The following is an 18,533-nucleotide window of genomic DNA, read 5'->3' as shown; positions in this document are numbered from 1 at the left end:
GGCAGGGGCCCTATAAAGAAGGTGGGGGGGGAGGGTGGAAGGTGCCAGGTGAAAAACCAATCAGAGAAAAGATCAAGGGGTGGGGGAGGGGAAGCAGGGAGGGGATAGGCAGGAGAGGTAAAGAAGGAATGTAAGGGGAAAGCACTATGGAAAAAGGCAGAATTGTGAGAGAGGTGATAGGCAGCTGGAGGAGGAGGAAGGGAGAGGGAGGGAATTACCGGAAGTTGGAGAATTCGATGTTCATACCAAGGGGCTGGAGACTACCCAGACGGTATATGAGGTGTTGCTCCTCCAACCGGAGTTTGGCCTCATCATGGCAGTAGAGGAGGCCATGTATGGACATATCCAAATTGGAATAAGAGGAAGAGCTGAAGTGGGTGGTGACCGGGAGATCCTGTCTGTTGTGACGGACGGAGCGGAGGTACTCGACGAAGTGGTCCCCCAATCTGCGTCGGGTCTCGCCGATGTAGAGGAGGCCGCGCTGGGAGCACCAGATGCAATAGATGACCCCAACAGACTCCCAAATGAAGTGTTGCCTCACCTGGAAGGACCGTTTGGAGCCCGGAATGGTGGTAAGAGAGGAGGTGTAAGCACAGGTGTCGCACTTAGCCTTGCAGGGATAAGTGCCGGGTGGGAGATCTGTGGGGAGGGACGTGTGGACCAGGCAGTCGCGGAGGGAACGATCCCTGTGAAAAGCAGAGAGGGGTAGAGAGGGAAAATTTGAAAGATTTGACCACAGGATCTGCAGTGTACTTTGTGAAAACTTTGTGAAAACGGAAACAGCAGTGACGATTCCTCCTACATCCGAGTGTGACGGTATTCCTGAGTCTCCAATCGGACTTGCACGACTGACAGCAGTGCAAACCGAGAGGAAGCTCCTGACACGAGGAGGGAAGCCCCGAACGCTGCCAGAGATGGGAGGACCTTCACTGCTGCCCTGAACTCCAATGGTGTAGCGGGCTGCGGCTAACTCTGCCGTTGCCCGCGGGCACGCCATGCTGGGAGCCGAACTATGCGGCGACTCTTGTGGGCAGCCCCCAGCTCGCGGCAGTAAACGGCGCGTTTCCCTGTCCGCTTTGGCGTACACGCAAGAAATAGGCCGGAATTCGAGTCCTCTCCCTCAAAACCCCCGCCGAAAACTATAGGGCACCCCGAGTGGAGAGAGCCATGGCTGAAACGAGGGGGGCAGACACTGCCCCCTCTGGCAGGGACCCTGCACCCTTGTGCACACGATGAGTGGTTAAGCTAGCAGCTCTACAAGACACTGACGATGCCAACACCCGTTTCTTTGCCGATATTTTTTTTCTCACTCTGTTAAAACCTGTACACGCTTAAGTTAATTTTTAAAAAAACCTCCCGCAGACGGAATCAGGTCAGTTCTTGCATGGTGACTTTGCTGATGATGCGGGAACGCCGGGGGATGCACTCCAGGTCGAAGTGGCTCTCGTAGATGGTGGGACAGAGCTTCCAGCGATTGCCCCGGTACAGACCCAGGTAGGTGTAGGCGTCGGGCTTGAAGGAGAGCGGGCACTTGATGCCCAGCGAGCGGATGGCAGTGTCTAGGCTCACCACCTGCGCCAGGTCGGTGAAGTCGTCGCCAGGGACGCAGATCACGTGCTTGGCCCCCGAGGAGGGGCAGAATGGGCTGACCTTGGCGGCGGGCAGCTTGCCGTCCATCACCGCCCGGGCGATGCGCCCCCAGGCCTGGTCGACCTTGAAGCCCGTGTCCAGGTGCATCAGCCACTTGCCACTCAGCACCTTGCGGTTCAGCGCCAGCTCGCTGACCGTCTCGAAGGTGACCGGCCGGCCGCTGGACAGCAGCCGCTCCCAGTCCTCCTGCAGGCCCTCGACGTTGCCGGACTCGGCCGGCGGCGCGCTGCTCGGCCCGTAGACGGCGATCCAGCCCACCGGCTCGCCCCCCTGCCCCGGCGCCCCGTGCCGGAAGGTGCGGGAGGGGCGGTTGCTGTCCAGCCAGTCGTTGAACTCGGCCCGCGGGGTCTTGCGGCCGTCAAAGACCACCCAGGGGTCCATGTCGGCCGCCATCGACTCCGCCGCATAGTCAACCGCCTCACGGGGCTCCCCGGCCGCTGGCGCCGCCTCGCCGTCCTCCTCCTCCTCGTGGTCACTCATCCTGCGGGTCTCCGGGTGGTGGGGTTCCTGTGTTAAAGGGAATGGGAGAGAGTGAGCCATGGGCTTTTGGTGGAGGGGGGTAGGAGCTGCCACCTGCTCTATCCCGTCTGACAGCCCATCCACACTCACCCCTCCTCCTGTTCTCTTGACCTCACAATATACCTCATTGTGACTTTGCACCTGACTGCCTGAACCACACTTTCTCTGTACTGCCTTCTGCAGGGCATACCTAATAAAGTGGCCCCTGAGTCCCAGTTCCCCATCAAGTTCAGGCTCAGAAACATCAAATGCTCCTCATCCATTGGGCCTTTCATAGGTTCATACAGCACAGAAAAAGGCCCTTCAGCCCATCTGATCTGTGCTGACCAAGGTTCCCATCTCATCTAAGCTGCTCTCACTATCCCATACCCCGTTAAATCCACGCGAGAGTCTTGGAAAAGTCATACCTATCCCAACCCGCTTCCGCTGGGTAGCTTGTTCCATAATGCACCCCCCCACCCCCACGTAAGGAAGTTGCTCCTCGAGAAAGAGCCCCAAGAGTCGCACCACCAGGTTCAGGAACAGTTACCACCCCTCAACCATCAGGTAGAAGGTACAGGAGCCTCAGGACTCGCACCACCAGGTTCAGGAACAGTTACCACCCCTCAACCATCAGGAAGGAGGTACAGGAGCCTCAGGACTCACACCACCAGGTTCAGGAACAGTTACCACCCCTCAACCGTCAGGTAGAAGGTACAGGAGCCTCAGGACTCGCACCACCAGGTTCAGGAACAGTTACCACCCCTCAACCATCAGGGAGGTACAGGAGCCTCAGGACTCGCACCACCAGGTTCAGGAACAGTTACTACCCCTCAACCATCAGGAAGGAGGTACAGGAGCCTCAGGACTCACACCACCAGGTTCAGGAACAGTTACCACCCCTCAACCATCAGGTAGAAGGTACAGGAGCCTCAGGACTTGCACCACCAGGTTCAGGAACAGTTACCACCCCTCAACCGTCAGGTAAAAGGTACAGGAGCCTCAGGGCTCACACCACCAGGTTCAGGAACAGTTACCACCCCTCAACCGTCAGGTAGAAGGTACAGGAGCCTCAGGACTTGCACCACCAGGTTCAGGAACAGTTACCACCCCTCAACCATCAGGTAGAAGGTACAGGAGCCTCAGGACTCGCACCACCAGGTTCAGGAACAGTTACCACCCCTCAACCATCAGGGAGGTACAGGAGCCTCAGGACTCGCACCACCAGGTTCAGGAACAGTTACCACCCCTCAACCGTCAGGTAGAAGGTACAGGAGCCTCAGGACTTGCACCACCAGGTTCAGGAACAGTTACCACCCCTCAACCGTCAGGTAAAAGGTACAGGAGCCTCAGGGCTCACACCACCAGGTTCAGGAACAGTTACCACCCCTCAACCGTCAGGTAGAAGGTACAGGAGCCTCAGGACTTGCACCACCAGGTTCAGGAACAGTTACCACCCCTCAACCATCAGGTAGAAGGTACAGGAGCCTCAGGACTCGCACCACCAGGTTCAGGAACAGTTACCACCCCTCAACCATCAGGGAGGTACAGGAGCCTCAGGACTCGCACCACCAGGTTCAGGAACAGTTACTACCCCTCAACCATCAGGAAGGAGGTACAGGAGCCTCAGGACTCACACCACCAGGTTCAGGAACAGTTACCACCCCTCAACCGTCAGGTAGAAGGTACAGGAGCCTCAGGACTTGCACCACCAGGTTCAGGAACAGTTACCACCCCTCAACCGTCAGGTAAAAGGTACAGGAGCCTCAGGGCTCACACCACCAGGTTCAGGAACAGTTACCACCCCTCAACCGTCAGGTAGAAGGTACAGGAGCCTCAGGACTCGCACCACCAGGTTCAGGAACAGTTACCACCCCTCAACCATCAGGGAGGTACAGGAGCCTCAGGACTCGCACCACCAGGTTCAGGAACAGTTACTACCCCTCAACCATCAGGCTCCTGAACAGAAGGCTCCTACACTCATCTATTGAGATGTCTCCATAACCAATGAACCTCACTTTACGGACTCTTTATCTCATGTTCTCGATATTTATTGATATTTATTTATATTTGCATTTGCACAGTTTGTTGTCTTCTGCACTCTGGCTGACCTTTCACTGATCCTGTTTACAGTTACTATTCTATAGATTTGCTGAGGATGCCCGCGGGGAAACGAATCTCAGGATTGTATGTGGTAACATACATGTACATGGATATTAAAATTTGCTTCGAACTTTAAAGACACAGGGCTTTCCAGCAAGCCCATGTCACCCAATTACACCCATGTGACCAATTAACCCACTAACCTAGCAACACACACAAAATGCTGGATGAACTCAGCAGGCCAGGCAGCGGCTGTTGAAAAGAATAAACAGTCGACGTTTCCGATTAGACCCTTCAACAGGAGATATTAAGCTAGACTATTTTCTCATGGAGAGAAGATTACGAAATCTGAGGTGCAAAGCGAGTCCTTGTGCGGGACTCCCTAGTGGTCACCTTTAGCGTGGTGGATGCAGTGTTCGCATCTCAAATGTAATGTTGAGACATTATGACGCACTGGCGAGGGCTCACTTGGAGTTTTGGGCTCCTTATCTGAGAAAGAATGCGACACACACAAAATGATGGTGGGACGCAGCAGGCCAGGCAGCATCTATAGGGAGAAGCACTGTCGACGCTTTGGGCCGGGACCCTTCGTAAGGACTCAAAACAGGTTCAATACCGCCCCCTGCTGACCGGGAGGATTCAGGAGAGTGGTCCCAACATCTAAAACAGGTTCAATACCGCCCCCTGCTGACCGGGAGGATTCAGGAGAGTGGTCCCAACATCGAAAACAGGTTCAATACCGCCCCCTGCTGACCGGGAGGATTCAGGAGAGTGGTCCCAACATCTAAAACAGGTTCAATACCGCCCCCTGCTGACCGGGAGGATTCAGGAGAGTGGTCCCAACATCTAAAACAGGTTCAATACCGCCCCCTGCTGACCGGGAGGATTCAGGAGAGTGATCCCAACATCTAAAACAGGTTCAATACCGCCCCCTGCTGACCAGGAGGATTCAGGAGAGTGGTCCCAACATCTAAAACAGGTTCAATACCGCCCCCTGCTGACCGGGAGGATTCAGGAGAGTGATCCCAACATCTAAAACAGGTTCAATACCGCCCCCTGCTGACCGGGAGGATTCAGGAGAGTGGTCCCAACATCTAAAACAGGTTCAATACCACCCCCTGCTGACCGGGAGGATTCAGGAGCGTGGTCCCAACATTTAAAATAACACACACAAAATGCTGGTGGAACACAGCAGGCCAGGCAGCGTCTATAGGGAGAAGCACTGCTGACATTTCGGGCCGAGACCCTTTGTCAGGACTAACCAAAAGGAAAGGTAGTAAAAGATTTGAAAGTAGGAGGGGGTGGGGAAAATGTGAAATGATAGGAGAAGACCGAGGGTGGGGGGGGTGGGGTGAAGCTGAGAGCTGGAAAGGTGATTGGCAAAAGGGACACAGAGCTGGAGGAGGGAAAGGATCATGGGACGGGAGGCCTAGGGAGAAAGAAAAGGGGAGGGGAGCACCAGAGGGAGACGGAGAACGGGCAGAGTGATGGGCAGAGAGAAAGAAAAAAAAGGGAGGGGGAAAAAAACTAAATATATCAGGGATGGGGTAAGAAGGGGAGGGGGGGCATTAACGGAAGTCAGAGAAGTCAATGTTCATGCCATCAGGTTGGAGGCTACCCAGCCGGTATATAAGGTATTGTTCTCCAACCTGCGTGTGGCTTCATCTTGATAGTAGAGGAGGCCGTGGATAGACATATCAGAATGGGAATGGGATGTGGAATTCAAATGTGTGACCACTGGGAGATCCTGCTTTCTCTGGCGGACTGAGCGTAGGTGTTCAGCGAAACGGTCTCCCAGTCTTTGTCGGGTCTCACCAATATATAAAAGGCCACACTGGGAGCACAATTAGTGCAGAGGAGATTTACAAGGGTGTTGCCTGGATTGGGGAGCATGCCTTATGAAAACAGGTTGAGTGAACTCGGCCTTTTCTCCTTGGAGCGACAGAGGGTGAGGGGTGACCCGATAGAGGTGTACAAGATGATGAGAGGCAGAGGGCACAGTTTTAAGGTGCTGGGGAGTAGGTACAGAGGAGATGTCAGGGGTAAGTTTTTTACTCAGAGAGTGGTGAGTGCGTGGAATGGGCTGCCGGCGACGGTGGTGATGGCTGATACGATTGGGTCTTTCTTTTTCTTTCGACAATATCTTTATTGTTTTTTTTAAATAAAGAGAACATAGTATAAAGGAGAATTATGCAGTGCATAACAAATGTAACAATTCACATTCATGAAAGAGATACAACAGAATCTTTTCAGAGACTCCTGGACAGGTACATGGAGGTTAACCAAACTGAGGGTTATGGATAACCCTAGGTAATTTCTAAGGTAAGTGCATGTTCAGCACAGCTCTGTGGGCCGAAGGGTCTGTACTGTGCTGCAGGTTTTCTATGTTTTTATGAGGTGTAACAGAAAGGGCAGTGTGAGTAGACTAAGTGAAAAATAGCAACAAGGTAGATTATGAGGTTAAAATGACCAATGAAACCTTCTGTTCCGTCTGCACAACCTCCCTGTCCCTCCATTCCCTGCACATAGAGATACAGAACAGGCCATTCGGCCCACAATGTTGTGCTGAACCAACTAAAAAGCAAATCAAAATGACCCAAATACTAACCCCTCCTACCTACACCATGTCCTTATCCCTCCATCTTCCTCACATCCATCTGCCTATGCAAACGTCTCTTAAAAGCCTCTAATGTATTTGCCTCCACCACCATACCAGACATCCACCACCCTGAGTAAAAAACTTACCCCTCACATCCCCCCTCTCATCTTCAATGCTACCCTCTGGTATTAGACATTTCAACCCTGGGAACAGATACTCCCTGTCCACTCTATCTATGCCTATCTTACAAACCTCTATCAGATCTCCCCTCAGCTTCTGTTTTATCCAGCCTCTCCTAATAGCACACGCCCTCTAAACCAGGCAGCGTCATGGTAAACCTCTCCTGCACCCTCCCCAAAGCCTCAACGTCCTTCCTGTAGTGGGGCGGCCAGAACTGTACACAATACTCCAGATGCGGCCTGACCAGTGTTTTATAAAGTTGCAAGAGAACCTCTTTACTTTTGAATTCAATCGACTAATAGAGGCAAGCATCCCATCAGCCTTCTGAGCCACCTTATCGACTTGTGAGGCCACTTTCAAGGAGCTACGAACTTGGATCGATTGTATTTATCTTTAGCACCTCCCTGGCCAATGCATTGGAAGTATCCACTACACTGTCTTCAAAAGAACTTGCCTGGCACACCTCCTTCCCGTTCTCCACCCTCACCTTAAACGCTTGCACTCCTGAGTTTGTTTTTACAGCACTACAAAAGATTATTCTCACAAAGGTACAAAAAACACTAAGTATTTACAGGACAGAGAGCAATTTCAAATTAAAATCTGATTATTACTGTCTATAAGACGGCCAATTCGCCAGGGAGCCCAGTGCTGCAGAAAACCCCGCCATACCCATCGTGACCACGTTCTCCCTCCCCAAGGAACCTGGGCACGAACGTATCCCCGGAAGAGCCCTCGAGTGCCTGCTGCCAAGACCTGCGAACAGTCACCCTGGCCAGGCTCGGTAGCAAGGTCACCCGTAGATCTGCCAAGCAAACCACCCCCTTCCCTGCTGAGCACCTGTACAGGGCTGAAGTGTCACCAGGAGCTGTGGAGTATCCCTTTCAGGTAGGGGCTGCAACCTCTCACTGTCCATATAGACGAGGTACACCGACTCCTCTGGTCACAGGACAGGGTGTCGCCTAAAAACTTATTCGATGTTTTCTGTGTAATGGATTTGTTCACTGACTTTTATGAATGCTGCAATGGGGGCCCTCAACTCACAAGTAGGAGAGGTTATCCCCCACAGCTAGACATTTCCTCTACTCAACGCAGGGTCATCTACTAGAGACCTCAGCCTTGGAATCACACATACGTTGCCATTTTTGTTATTATCTGCGTTTCTTGGTTCGTATTTGTTCAGGGAGTAGATCGATTGAGTTTTATTCTAATTTCAATGATACACTTACAGATAAATACAGATGGCTAAGGACAAGGTAAAATTCATTTCTTTTAATGTCAATGGGCTATTAAATCCAATCAAACATAAGAGAATTTTATCCAATTTGGAACCATTTGATTCATACTGGGAAAAATGGTTTAACTACATAATGCCTCATAGGCCTGATTTTATTCTCACAAATCAATGGATTTGTTGTAAAAAAAAAGATCACTCCCTACTTGTACATAGTTCTTTCCTTTTGCTTGTTTTTTCTTTCCACTCTTTTCTATAAGTGTGTACCTCAGATAAATACTTTGTGGGGATATGTGATATATATGATATATAGGTACAGTATCTGAAATACATCTTATGGAAATGTTTGTTTGATGATGAACTTCAATAAAAAAATAAATTACAAAAAAAAACTTACTCCACACAACACCTTCCACCTCGAGTCCCCAATGTACAGGGGAAGCCCCCCTATATAAAGAGGTTTCTGCTGGGGACCATCCTTCCCCTCTAGCATTAGAAATATTGACCTTGTCTATTCTCTCTATGCCTCTGATGGTTTTGAAATTTCCATTCGGCATAGCCACTGAGAAAGGGACGACACGGTAGCGTGGTAGTTAGTGCAATGCTTTACACGCACAGGCAACCAGGGTTTGATTCCCGCCACTGCCTGTGAGGAGTTTGTATGTTCTCTCCCCATGACCGCGTGGGTTTCCTCCGGGTGCTCCGGTTTCCTCCCACAGTCCAAAGACGTAGGTTAATCAATCAGTGTAAACTGTCCCGTGATTTGGCCGGGATTAAATTAGGGGATTGCTGGGAGGCCCTGCGCAAAGGGGGGGGGGGGAGGGAAGAGCCTATTCAGTGCTGTATCTCAATAAAATAATTTTTAAAAGAATCAAGTTTGTCAAATCTCTCTCTGCAGCAAAGTACATTTAATACCAGTAAACCTCTCCTACACCCTGTCCAAAGCCTCAGCATCCTTCCTATACATGGCATGGCTAGGAATTCTCCCTGATGTGGCCACACCAGAGTTTCACAAAGCACAAAGGCTCATTTTATTATCAAAGTGCGTATGCAGAATGCAACTCTGAAACCCGTCTTCTCCAGATACTCACAGAATACAGAAAACCTTCCAAGTCGTTGAGGGAGACATCGACTCCACCCCCCCCCCCACGAAAAGAAAATGCAAAAACCGGCAAACCCACCCCCCCACCGAAACCCCTTCCTTGGCCAGAAACCGACAGAGCACCCAAACCGGACCCCTGAATTTAAGTGTCTTGACTTATGAAGCCAGGCACACCACGTGCCTTCTTTACTGCCCCGGAAAACCGTGTGCCTGCTTTCTGAGAGCTGAGGGCTTGGTCACCAAGATCCCTCCACCAGAGGAACGCCTCTTTTCATTTGATCCCTCAAGGCCGGGCAGCACAGGGTGGAGGCCAGCGGCTGTGCACTCTGAGGTTCATGTGTATCTGGAATCCCTATACCTGCTTCCCTAGCTACAGCCCCCCCCCCCCGGATAGGAAGGGAGAAGAGGGGGGCGTCACCCTGGTAACCAGCGACAGGGAGGAGTGCGGCCTGTCTCCCTAGCAACAACCTTTGGAGGAGGGAGGGCCCGTCCCCAGCAACTGGGGTGGGGAAGAGAGGACCAGTGTCCTCAACAACAGGCCCTGGGGGTAGGAGTGGGTTCCCGTCTCCATAGCAACAGGTCCCCCCCCGGAGCAGAGAGGGCCTGCCTCCCTGGCAACAGGCTGGGAGGAGGGTGTACTCATCTCCCTAGCAACAGGCCTGGGGTAAAAGCGGACTCCCGTCTCCCTAGCAACAGGCCCAGGGATAAGAGCGGACTCCCGTCTCCCTAGCAACAGACCCCGAGGGCGTCACCCGAGCGAGGGCCAGGGTATTATCGAGGCATTTCTTCCCTCTCGTCCCCCCCCCCCCCGGTTCCCACCCTCCATCCCCGCGTCTCACCGTTCCTCTTCCTGTCTCTTCGCTTCCCTCGGGCGGGAGGCCCCTCCGACCCGGCGGCGGAGGCAGAGTCGGGGCACCAGCTGTGTGGAAAAACGGGCCGCGGCCGGACAGGCGAACGGGCAGGCCGCCTCCCTCAGCCGTCAGCGCGCCGGCCCGCCCCGGAGGACCCCGCGCCGCCCCGCTGACGTCAGGGAGCCCGAGCCCGAGCCCGAGCCCCGCAGCCGGAGGCCGAGATGCCGTCGAAGAAGAAAAAATACAACGCGCGGTTCCCGCCGGTGAGTCCCGGTCCGGGGCGGGGACGAGTCCCGGGGGTGGGGGGTCCGGTACCCGGTTCCCGCCGGTGAGTCCCGGTCCGGGTCGGGGACGTGTCCCGGGGGTGGGGGGGTCCGGTACCCGGTTCCCGCCGGTGAGTCCCGGTCCGGGGCGGGGACGAGTCCCGGGGGTGGGGGGTCCGGTACCCGGTTCCCGCCGGTGAGTCCCGGTCCGGGGCGGGGACGTGTCCCGGGGGTGGGGGGTCCGGTACCCGGTTCCCGCCGGTGAGTCCCGGGGGTGGGGGGTCCGGTACCCGGTTCCCGCCGGTGAGCCCCGGGGGTGGGGGGTCCGGTACCCGGTTCCCGCCGGTGAGTCCCGGTCCGGGGCGGGGACGAGTCCCGGGGGTGGGGGGTCCGGTCCCCGCCGGTGAGTCCCGGTCCGGGGCGGGGACGTGTCCCGGGGGTGGGGGGGTCCGGTACCCGGTTCCCGCCGGTGAGTCCCGGGGGTGGGGGGTCCGGTACCCGGTTCCCGCCGGTGAGCCCCGGGGGTGGGGGGTCCGGTACCCGGTTCCCGCCGGTGAGTCCCGGTCCGGGGCGGGGACGTGTCCCGGGGGTGGGGGGTCCGGTACCCGGTTCCCGCCGGTGAGTCCCGGGGGTGGGGGGTCCGGTACCCGGTTCCCGCCGGTGAGTCCCGGTCCGGGGCGGGGACGTGTCCCGGGGGTGGGGGGTCCGGTACCCGGTTCCCGCCGGTGAGTCCCGGGGGTGGGGGGTCCGGTACCCGGTTCCCGCTGGTGAGTCCCGGGGGTGGGGGGTCCGGTCCCCGCCGGTGAGTCCCGGTCCGGGGCGGGGACGTGTCCCGGGGGTGGGGGGTCCGGTACCCGGTTCCCGCCGGTGAGTCCCGGGGGTGGGGGGTCCGGTACCCGGTTCCCGCCGGTGAGTCCCGGGGGTGGGGGGTCCGGTACCCGGTTCCCGCCGGTGAGCCCCGGGGGTGGGGGGTCCGGTACCCGGTTCCCGCTGGTGAGTCCCGGTCCGGGGCGGGGACGTGTCCCGGGGGTGGGGGGTCCGGTCCCCGGTTCCCGCCGGTGAGTCCCGGTCCGGGGCGGGGACGTGTCCCGGGGGTGGGGGGTCCGGTACCCGGTTCCCGCCGGTGAGTCCCGGTCCGGGGCGGGGACGTGTCCCGGGGGTGGGGGGTCCGGTCCCCGGTTCCCGCCGGTGAGTCCCGGTCCGGGGCGAGGACGTGTCCCGGGGTGGGGGGTCCGGTACCCGGTTCCCGCCGGTGAGTCCCGGTCCGGGGCGGGGACGTGTCAAGGGGGTGGGGGGTCCGGTCCCCGGTTCCCGCCGGTGAGTCCCGGTCTGGGGCGGGGACGAGTCCCGGGGGTGGGGGGTCCGGTACCCGGTTCCCGCCGGTGAGTCCCGGTCCGGGGCGGGGACGAGTCCCGGGGGTGGGGGTTCCGGTCCCCGCCGGTGAGTCCCGGTCCGGGGCGGGGACGTGTCCTGGGGGTGGGGGGTCCGGTACCCGGTTCCCGCCGGTGAGTCCCGGGGGTGGGGGGTCCGGTACCCGGTTCCCGCCGGTGAGTCCCGGTCCGGGGCGGGGACGTGTCCCGGGGGTGGGGGGTCTGGTACCCGGTTCCCGCCGGTGAGTCCCGGGGGTGGGGGGTCCGGTCCCCGGTTCCCGCCGGTGAGTCCCGGTCCGGGGCGGGGACGAGTCCCGGGGGTGGGGGGTCCGGTCCCCGCCGGTGAGTCCCGGTCCGGGGCGGGGGACGTGTCCCGGGGGTGGGGGGTCCAGTACCCGGTTCCCGCCGGTGAGTCCCGGTCAGGGGCGGGGACGTGTCCCGGGGGTGGGGGGTCAGGTTCCCGCCGGTGAGCCCCGGTCCGGGGCGGGGACATGTCCCGGGGGTGGGGGGTCCGGTACCCGGTGAGTCCCGGTCCGGGGCGGGGACGAGTCCCGGGGGTGGGGGGTCCGGTCCCCGCCGGTGAGTCCCGGTCCGGGGCGGGGACGTGTCCCGGGGGTGGGGGGTCCGGTTCCCGTAGGTGAGTCCCAGTCCGGTGCGGGGACGTGTCCCGGGGGTGGGGGGTCCGGTACCCGGTTCCCGCCGGTGAGACCTGGTCCGGGGCGGGGACGAGTCCCGGGGGTGGGGGGTCCGGTACCCGCCGGTGAGTCCCGGTCCGGGGCGGGGACGTGTCCCGGGGGTGGGGGGTCCGGTCCCCGCCGGTGAGTCCCGTTCCGGGGCGGGGATGTGTCCCGGGGGTGGGGGGTCCGGTTCCCGCCGGTGAGTCCCGGTCCGGGGCGGGGACGTGTCCCGGGGATGGGGGGTCCGGTTCCCGCCGGTGAGTCCCGGTCCGGGGCGGGGACGTATCCCGGGGGTGGGGGGTCCGGTACCCGGTTCCCGCCGGTGAGTCCCGGTCGGGGGCGGGGACGTGTCCCGGGGGTGGGGGGTCCGGTACCAGGTTCCCGCCGGTGAGTCCTGGTCCGGGGCGAGGACGTGTCCCGGGGTGGGGGGTCCGGTACCCGGTTCTCGCCGGTGAGTCCCGGTCCGGGGCGGGGACGTGTTCCGGGGGTGGGGGGTCCGGTCCCTGGTTCCCGTCGGGGAGTCCCGGTCCGGGGCAGGGACGTATCCCGGGGGTGGGGGGTCCGGTTCCCGGTTCCCACCGGTGAGTCCCAGTCCGGGGCGGGGACGTGTCCCGGGGGTGGGGGGTCCGGTACCAGGTTCCCGCCGGTGAGCCCCGGTCCGGGGCGGGGACGTGTCCCGGGGGTGGGGGGTCCGGATCCCGCCGGTGAGTCCCAGTCCGGGGCGGGGACATGTCCCGGGGGTGGGGGGTCCGGTCCCTGGTTCCCGCCGGTGAGTCCCGGTCCGGGGCGGGGACGTGTCCCGGGGGTGGGGGTCCGGTACCCGGTTCCCGCCGGTGAGTCCCGGTCCGGGGCGGGGACGTGTCCCTGGGGTGGGGGGTCCGGTTCCCGCAGGTGAGTCCCAGTCCGGGGCGGGGACGTGTCCCGGGGGTTGGGGTCCGGTCCCCGGTTCCCGCCGGTGAGTCCTGGTCCCGGGCGGGGACATGTCCCAGTGGTGGGCCATCCGGTCCCTGGTTCCCGCCGGTGATTCCCGGTCTGGGGCGAGGACGTCCCTGGAGTGGGGGCTCCGGTACCCGGTCCGGGGCAGGTACGTGTCTCGGGGGTGGGGGGTCCGGTTCCCGCCGATGAGTCCCGGTCCGGGGCGGGGGACGTGTCCCTGGGGGTGTGGTGTCCGGTACCCGGTTCCTGCCGGTGAGTCCCGGTCCGGGGCGGGGACGTGTCCCGGCGGTGGGGTATCCAGTACCCGGTTCCTGCTGGTGAGTCCCAGTCCGGGGCGGGGACGAGTCCCGAGGGTGGGGGGTCCGGTACCCGGTTCCCGCCGGTGAGTCCCGGTCCAGGGCAGGGACGTGTCCCGGTGGTGGGGGGTCCGGTTCCTGCTGGTGAGTCCCTGTGCGGGGCGGGGACGTGTCCCGGGGGTGGGGTGTCCGGTTGCCGCCGGTTTGTCCTGGTCCGGGGCGTGGGCGTGTCCCGGGTGTTGGGAGGTCCGGTCCACAGTTCCCGCCGGTGAGTCCCGGTCCGGGGCGGGGACATGTCCCGGGGGTGGGAGGTCCTGTACCCGGTTCCCGCCGGTGAGTCCCTGTCCGGGGCGGGGACGTGTCCCGGGAGTGGGGGGGTCCGGTACCCGGTGCCCGCCGGTGAGTCCCGGTCCGGGGCGCGGACAAGTCCCGGGGGTGGGGGGTCCAGTTCCCGCAGGTGAGTCCCAGTCCGGGGCGGGGACGTGTCCCGGGGGTGGGGGGGTGTCCGGTACCCGGTTCCCGCCGGTGAGACCCGGTCCGGGGCGGGGACGTGTCCCTGGGGTGTTGTGGTGTCCGGTACCCGGTTCCTGCTGGTGAGTCCCGGTCCGAGGCGGGGACGTGTCCCTGGAGTGGGGGTCCGGTACCCGGTCCGGGGCAGGGACGTGTCTCGGGGGTGGGGGGTCCGGTTCCCGCCGGTGAGTCCCGGTCCGGGGCGGGGACGTGTCCCGGGAGTGGGGGGGTCCGGTACCCGGTGCCCGCCGGTGAGTCCCGGTCCGGGGCGCGGACAAGTCCCGGGGGTGGGGGGTCCAGTTCCCGCAGGTGAGTCCCAGTCCGGGGCGGGGACGTGTCCCGGGGGTGGGGGGGGGGTCCGATACCCGGTTCCCGCCGGTGAGACCCGGTCCAGGGCAGGGACGTGTCCCGGGGTGGGGGGGTCCGGTTCCCGCCGATGAGTCCCGGTCCGGGGCGGGGACGTGTCCCTGGGGGTGTGGTGTCCGGTACCCAGTTCCTGCCGGTGAGTCCCGGTCCGGGGCAGGGACATGTCCCGGGGTGGGGGCTCCTGTACCCGGCTCCCGCCGATGAGTCCCGGTCCAGGACGGGGACATGTCCCGGGGTGAGGGGGTCCGGTCCCTGGTTTCCGCCGGTGATTCCCGGTCTGGGGCGGGGACATGTCCCGGGGGTGGGGGGGACAGGTACCCGGTCCAGGGCGGGGACGTGTCTCGGGGGTGGGGGGTCCGGTCCGGGGCGGGGACGTGTCCCGGGGGTGGGGGGGTCCGGTACCCGGTTCCCGCCGGTGAGTCCCGGTCCGGGGCGGGGACGTGTATCGGGGGTGGGGGGTCCGGTTCCCGCCGGTGAGTCCCAGTCCGGGGCGGGGACGTGTCCCGGGGGTGGGGGGTCTGGTTCCCGCCGGTGAGTCCCGGTCCGGGGCGAGGACGTGTCCCGGGGTGGGGGGTCCGGTCCCTGGTTCCCGCTGGTGAGTCCCAGTCTGGGGCGGGGACGTGTATCGGGGGTGGGGGGTCCGGTTCCCGCCGGTGAGTCCCGGTCCGGGGCGGGGACGTGTCCGTGGGGGTGTGGTGTCCGGTACCCGGTTCCCGCCGGTGAGTCCCAGTCCGGGGCGAGGACGTGTCCCGGGGGTGGTGGGTCCGGTTCCCGCCGGTGAGTCCCAGTCCGGGGCGGGGACGTGTCCCGGGGGTGGGGGGTCCGGTCCCCGGTTCCCGCCGGTGAGTCCCGGTCCGGGGCGAGGACGTGTCCCGGGGTGGGGGGTCCGGTACCCGGTTCTCGCCGGTGAGTCCCGGTCCGGGGCGGGGACGTGTCCCGGGGGTGGGGGGTCCGGTCCCTGGTTCCCGCCGGTGAGTCCCGGTCCGGGGCGGGGACGTGTCCCGGGGGTGGGGGGTCCGGTCCCTGGTTCCCGCCGGTGAGTCCCGGTCCGGGGCGGGGACGTGTCCCGGGGGTGGGGGTCCGGTACCCGGTTCCCGCCGGTGAGTCCCGGTCCGGGGCGGGGACGTGTCCCTGGGGTGGGGGGTCCGGTTCCCGCAGGTGAGTCCCAGTCCGGGGCGGGGACGTGTCCCGGGGGTTGGGGTCCGGTCCCCGGTTCCCGCCGGTGAGTCCTGGTCCCGGGCGGGGACATGTCCCAGTGGTGGGCCATCCGGTCCCTGGTTCCCGCCGGTGATTCCCGGTCTGGGGCGAGGACGTCCCTGGAGTGGGGGCTCCGGTACCCGGTCCGGGGCAGGTACGTGTCTCGGGGGTGGGGGGTCCGGTTCCCGCCGATGAGTCCCGGTCCGGGGCGGGGACGTGTCCCTGGGGGTGTGGTGTCCGGTACCCGGTTCCTGCCGGTGAGTCCCGGTCCGGGGCGGGGACGTGTCCCGGCGGTGGGGTATCCAGTACCCGGTTCCTGCTGGTGAGTCCCAGTCCGGGGCGGGGACGAGTCCCGAGGGTGGGGGGTCCGGTACCCGGTTCCCGCCAGTGAGTCCCGGTCCAGGGCAGGGACGTGTCCCGGTGGTGGGGGGTCCGGTTCCTGCTGGTGAGTCCCTGTGCGGGGCGGGGACGTGTCCCGGGGGTGGGGTGTCCGGTTGCCGCCGGTTTGTCCTGGTCCGGGGCGTGGGCGTGTCCCGGGTGTTGGGAGGTCCGGTCCACAGTTCCCGCCGGTGAGTCCCGGTCCGGGGCGGGGACATGTCCCGGGGGTGGGAGGTCCTGTACCCGGTTCCCGCCGGTGAGTCCCTGTCCGGGGCGGGGACGTGTCCCGGGAGTGGGGGGGTCCGGTACCCGGTGCCCGCCGGTGAGTCCCGGTCCGGGGCGCGGACAAGTCCCGGGGGTGGGGGGTCCAGTTCCCGCAGGTGAGTCCCAGTCCGGGGCGGGGACGTGTCCCGGGGGTGGGGGGGTGTCCGGTACCCGGTTCCCGCCGGTGAGACCCGGTCCGGGGCGGGGACGTGTCCCTGGGGTTGTGGTGTCCGGTACCCGGTTCCTGCTGGTGAGTCCCGGTCCGAGGCGGGGACGTGTCCCTGGAGTGGGGGTCCGGTACCCGGTCCGGGGCAGGGACGTGTCTCGGGGGTGGGGGGTCCGGTTCCCGCCGGTGAGTCCCGGTCCGGGGCGGGGACGTGTCCCGGGAGTGGGGGGGTCCGGTACCCGGTGCCCGCCGGTGAGTCCCGGTCCGGGGCGCGGACAAGTCCCGGGGGTGGGGGGTCCAGTTCCCGCAGGTGAGTCCCAGTCCGGGGCGGGGACGTGTCCCGGGGGTGGGGGGGGGTCCGATACCCGGTTCCCGCCGGTGAGACCCGGTCCAGGGCAGGGACGTGTCCCGGGGTGGGGGGGGTCCGGTTCCCGCCGATGAGTCCCGGTCCGGGGCGGGGACGTGTCCCTGGGGGTGTGGTGTCCGGTACCCAGTTCCTGCCGGTGAGTCCCGGTCCGGGGCAGGGACATGTCCCGGGGTGGGGGCTCCTGTACCCGGCTCCCGCCGATGAGTCCCGGTCCAGGACGGGGACATGTCCCGGGGTGAGGGGGTCCGGTCCCTGGTTTCCGCCGGTGATTCCCGGTCTGGGGCGGGGACATGTCCCGGGGGTGGGGGGGACAGGTACCCGGTCCAGGGCGGGGACGTGTCTCGGGGGTGGGGGGTCCGGTCCGGGGCGGGGACGTGTCCCTGGGGTTGTGGTGTCCGGTACCCGGTTCCTGCCGGTGAGTCCCGGTCCCAGGCGGGGACGTGTCCCGGGGCTGGGGTTTTTGGTACCCGGCTCCCGCCTGTGAGTCCCGGTCCAGGGCGGGGACGTGTCCCGGGGCTGGGGGGTCCGGTACCGTGGCTCCCATTGGTGAGTCTGTGTCTGGGGTGGCGACATCTCCCGGGGTTGGGGGGTCCGGTACTGTGGTTCCCACCAGTGAGTCTGGTGTCCGAGGTGGGGATATGCCCCGGGGTGTTTGTGTGGGCGGACTCGGGCTGCTGACCTGGAGGAGCGAAATGGTTTCTTATCGTCACCGATACAGAGAAAAGCTCACCTTGCGAATCAAATCATTCAGTGGACTGAGGTAGAACGCAATAAGAATGCAGTTTCAGAGAGAGTGGAGTGCAGGGAAATGATAAGGTGCAAGATCATAATGAGGTGGATCGTGAGGTCAGGAGTGTATCTTGTCGTCTTTGCTGTTCGTCACTTGCGTAATTTTGATTTTTTCTTGCACCTTGGTGTTTTTTTTAAATGGATTCCATGTTGTTTTTCTTTTGTGGCTGTCTGTGAAAAGGCGTATCTCGGTTGTACATTGTATGAGTCCTTCGAAGAGCCTTCTAAAAGCAGGGTAAAAGCTGTAATGCGAGCCTGGCGGTACATGCTTTCAGATGTGTATCTTCTGCCTACCTGGAGGGGCCAGGTGTGAAAAAGCCCTGGTGGTGAGAAGTGGGGGAGGAGGAGAGAATGTCTGGGGTGGGTGGGGTCTCTTACTGTGTTGACTGATTTATCGGGGCAGCTTTGGTGCAACTGAATTTCCTGCTTCCTGCAGGTCGAGGGTGGGGGTCAGGGGGCTCGGTGGGCTGAATTTCTGGAACACGGGTAGTCTGGGTGTAAGATTTCGGAGCAGAATGAGGCCGTTCAGCCCATCGTGTCTACTCTAACATTCCATCACGGATTCATTACCCCTCTCAACTCCACTCCCTTCCCTTCTCCCCATAACCTTTGATGCCCTGACTAATCAAGAACCTATCAACCTCCGTTTTAAATACACCCAATGACATGCCCTGCACAGCCGACTGTGGCAATGAGTGCAACGCATTCCCCACCCTCTGGCTAAAGAAATTCCTCCTCAT

General features: G+C 62.0%; 2 protein-coding genes across 2 annotated transcripts in view; one reads left to right on the top strand and one right to left on the bottom strand.

The window, feature by feature from the left end:
* Positions 1-1,238: 1,238 nt before the first annotated feature.
* c31h11orf68 (chromosome 31 C11orf68 homolog) lies at positions 1,239-10,331 on the bottom strand. Its single transcript, XM_059955238.1, has 2 exons — positions 10,203-10,331; positions 1,239-2,157 (listed from the first exon to the last, which is right to left on the bottom strand). The coding sequence occupies exon 2, from the start codon at positions 2,128-2,130 to the stop codon at positions 1,369-1,371; it is 762 nt and encodes a 253-aa protein (XP_059811221.1). The 5' UTR covers positions 2,131-2,157; positions 10,203-10,331; the 3' UTR covers positions 1,239-1,368.
* LOC132383991 (dr1-associated corepressor-like) overlaps positions 10,320-18,533 on the top strand; it is a 36,561-nt gene continuing 28,347 nt past the window's right edge. Inside the window, exon 1 of the mRNA XM_059955239.1 lies at positions 10,320-10,477. Coding sequence (XP_059811222.1) covers positions 10,436-10,477 — 42 coding nt within the window. The 5' untranslated portion in view covers positions 10,320-10,435. The remainder of the gene's footprint in view (positions 10,478-18,533) is intronic.

The sequence above is a fragment of the Hypanus sabinus genome, chromosome 31, assembly GCF_030144855.1.
Source record: "Hypanus sabinus isolate sHypSab1 chromosome 31, sHypSab1.hap1, whole genome shotgun sequence".
Classification (NCBI taxonomy): domain Eukaryota; kingdom Metazoa; phylum Chordata; class Chondrichthyes; order Myliobatiformes; family Dasyatidae; genus Hypanus; species Hypanus sabinus.
Note: the sequence above shows the minus strand (reverse complement) of the source record. Positions and strands in the feature narration are given on the sequence as shown.

Bases quoted from the DNA above. Each gene is read 5' to 3' on its own strand.
- c31h11orf68 (XM_059955238.1), bottom strand. From the start codon at position 2,130: ATGAGTGACCACGAGGAGGAGGAGGACGGCGAGGCGGCGCCAGCGGCC.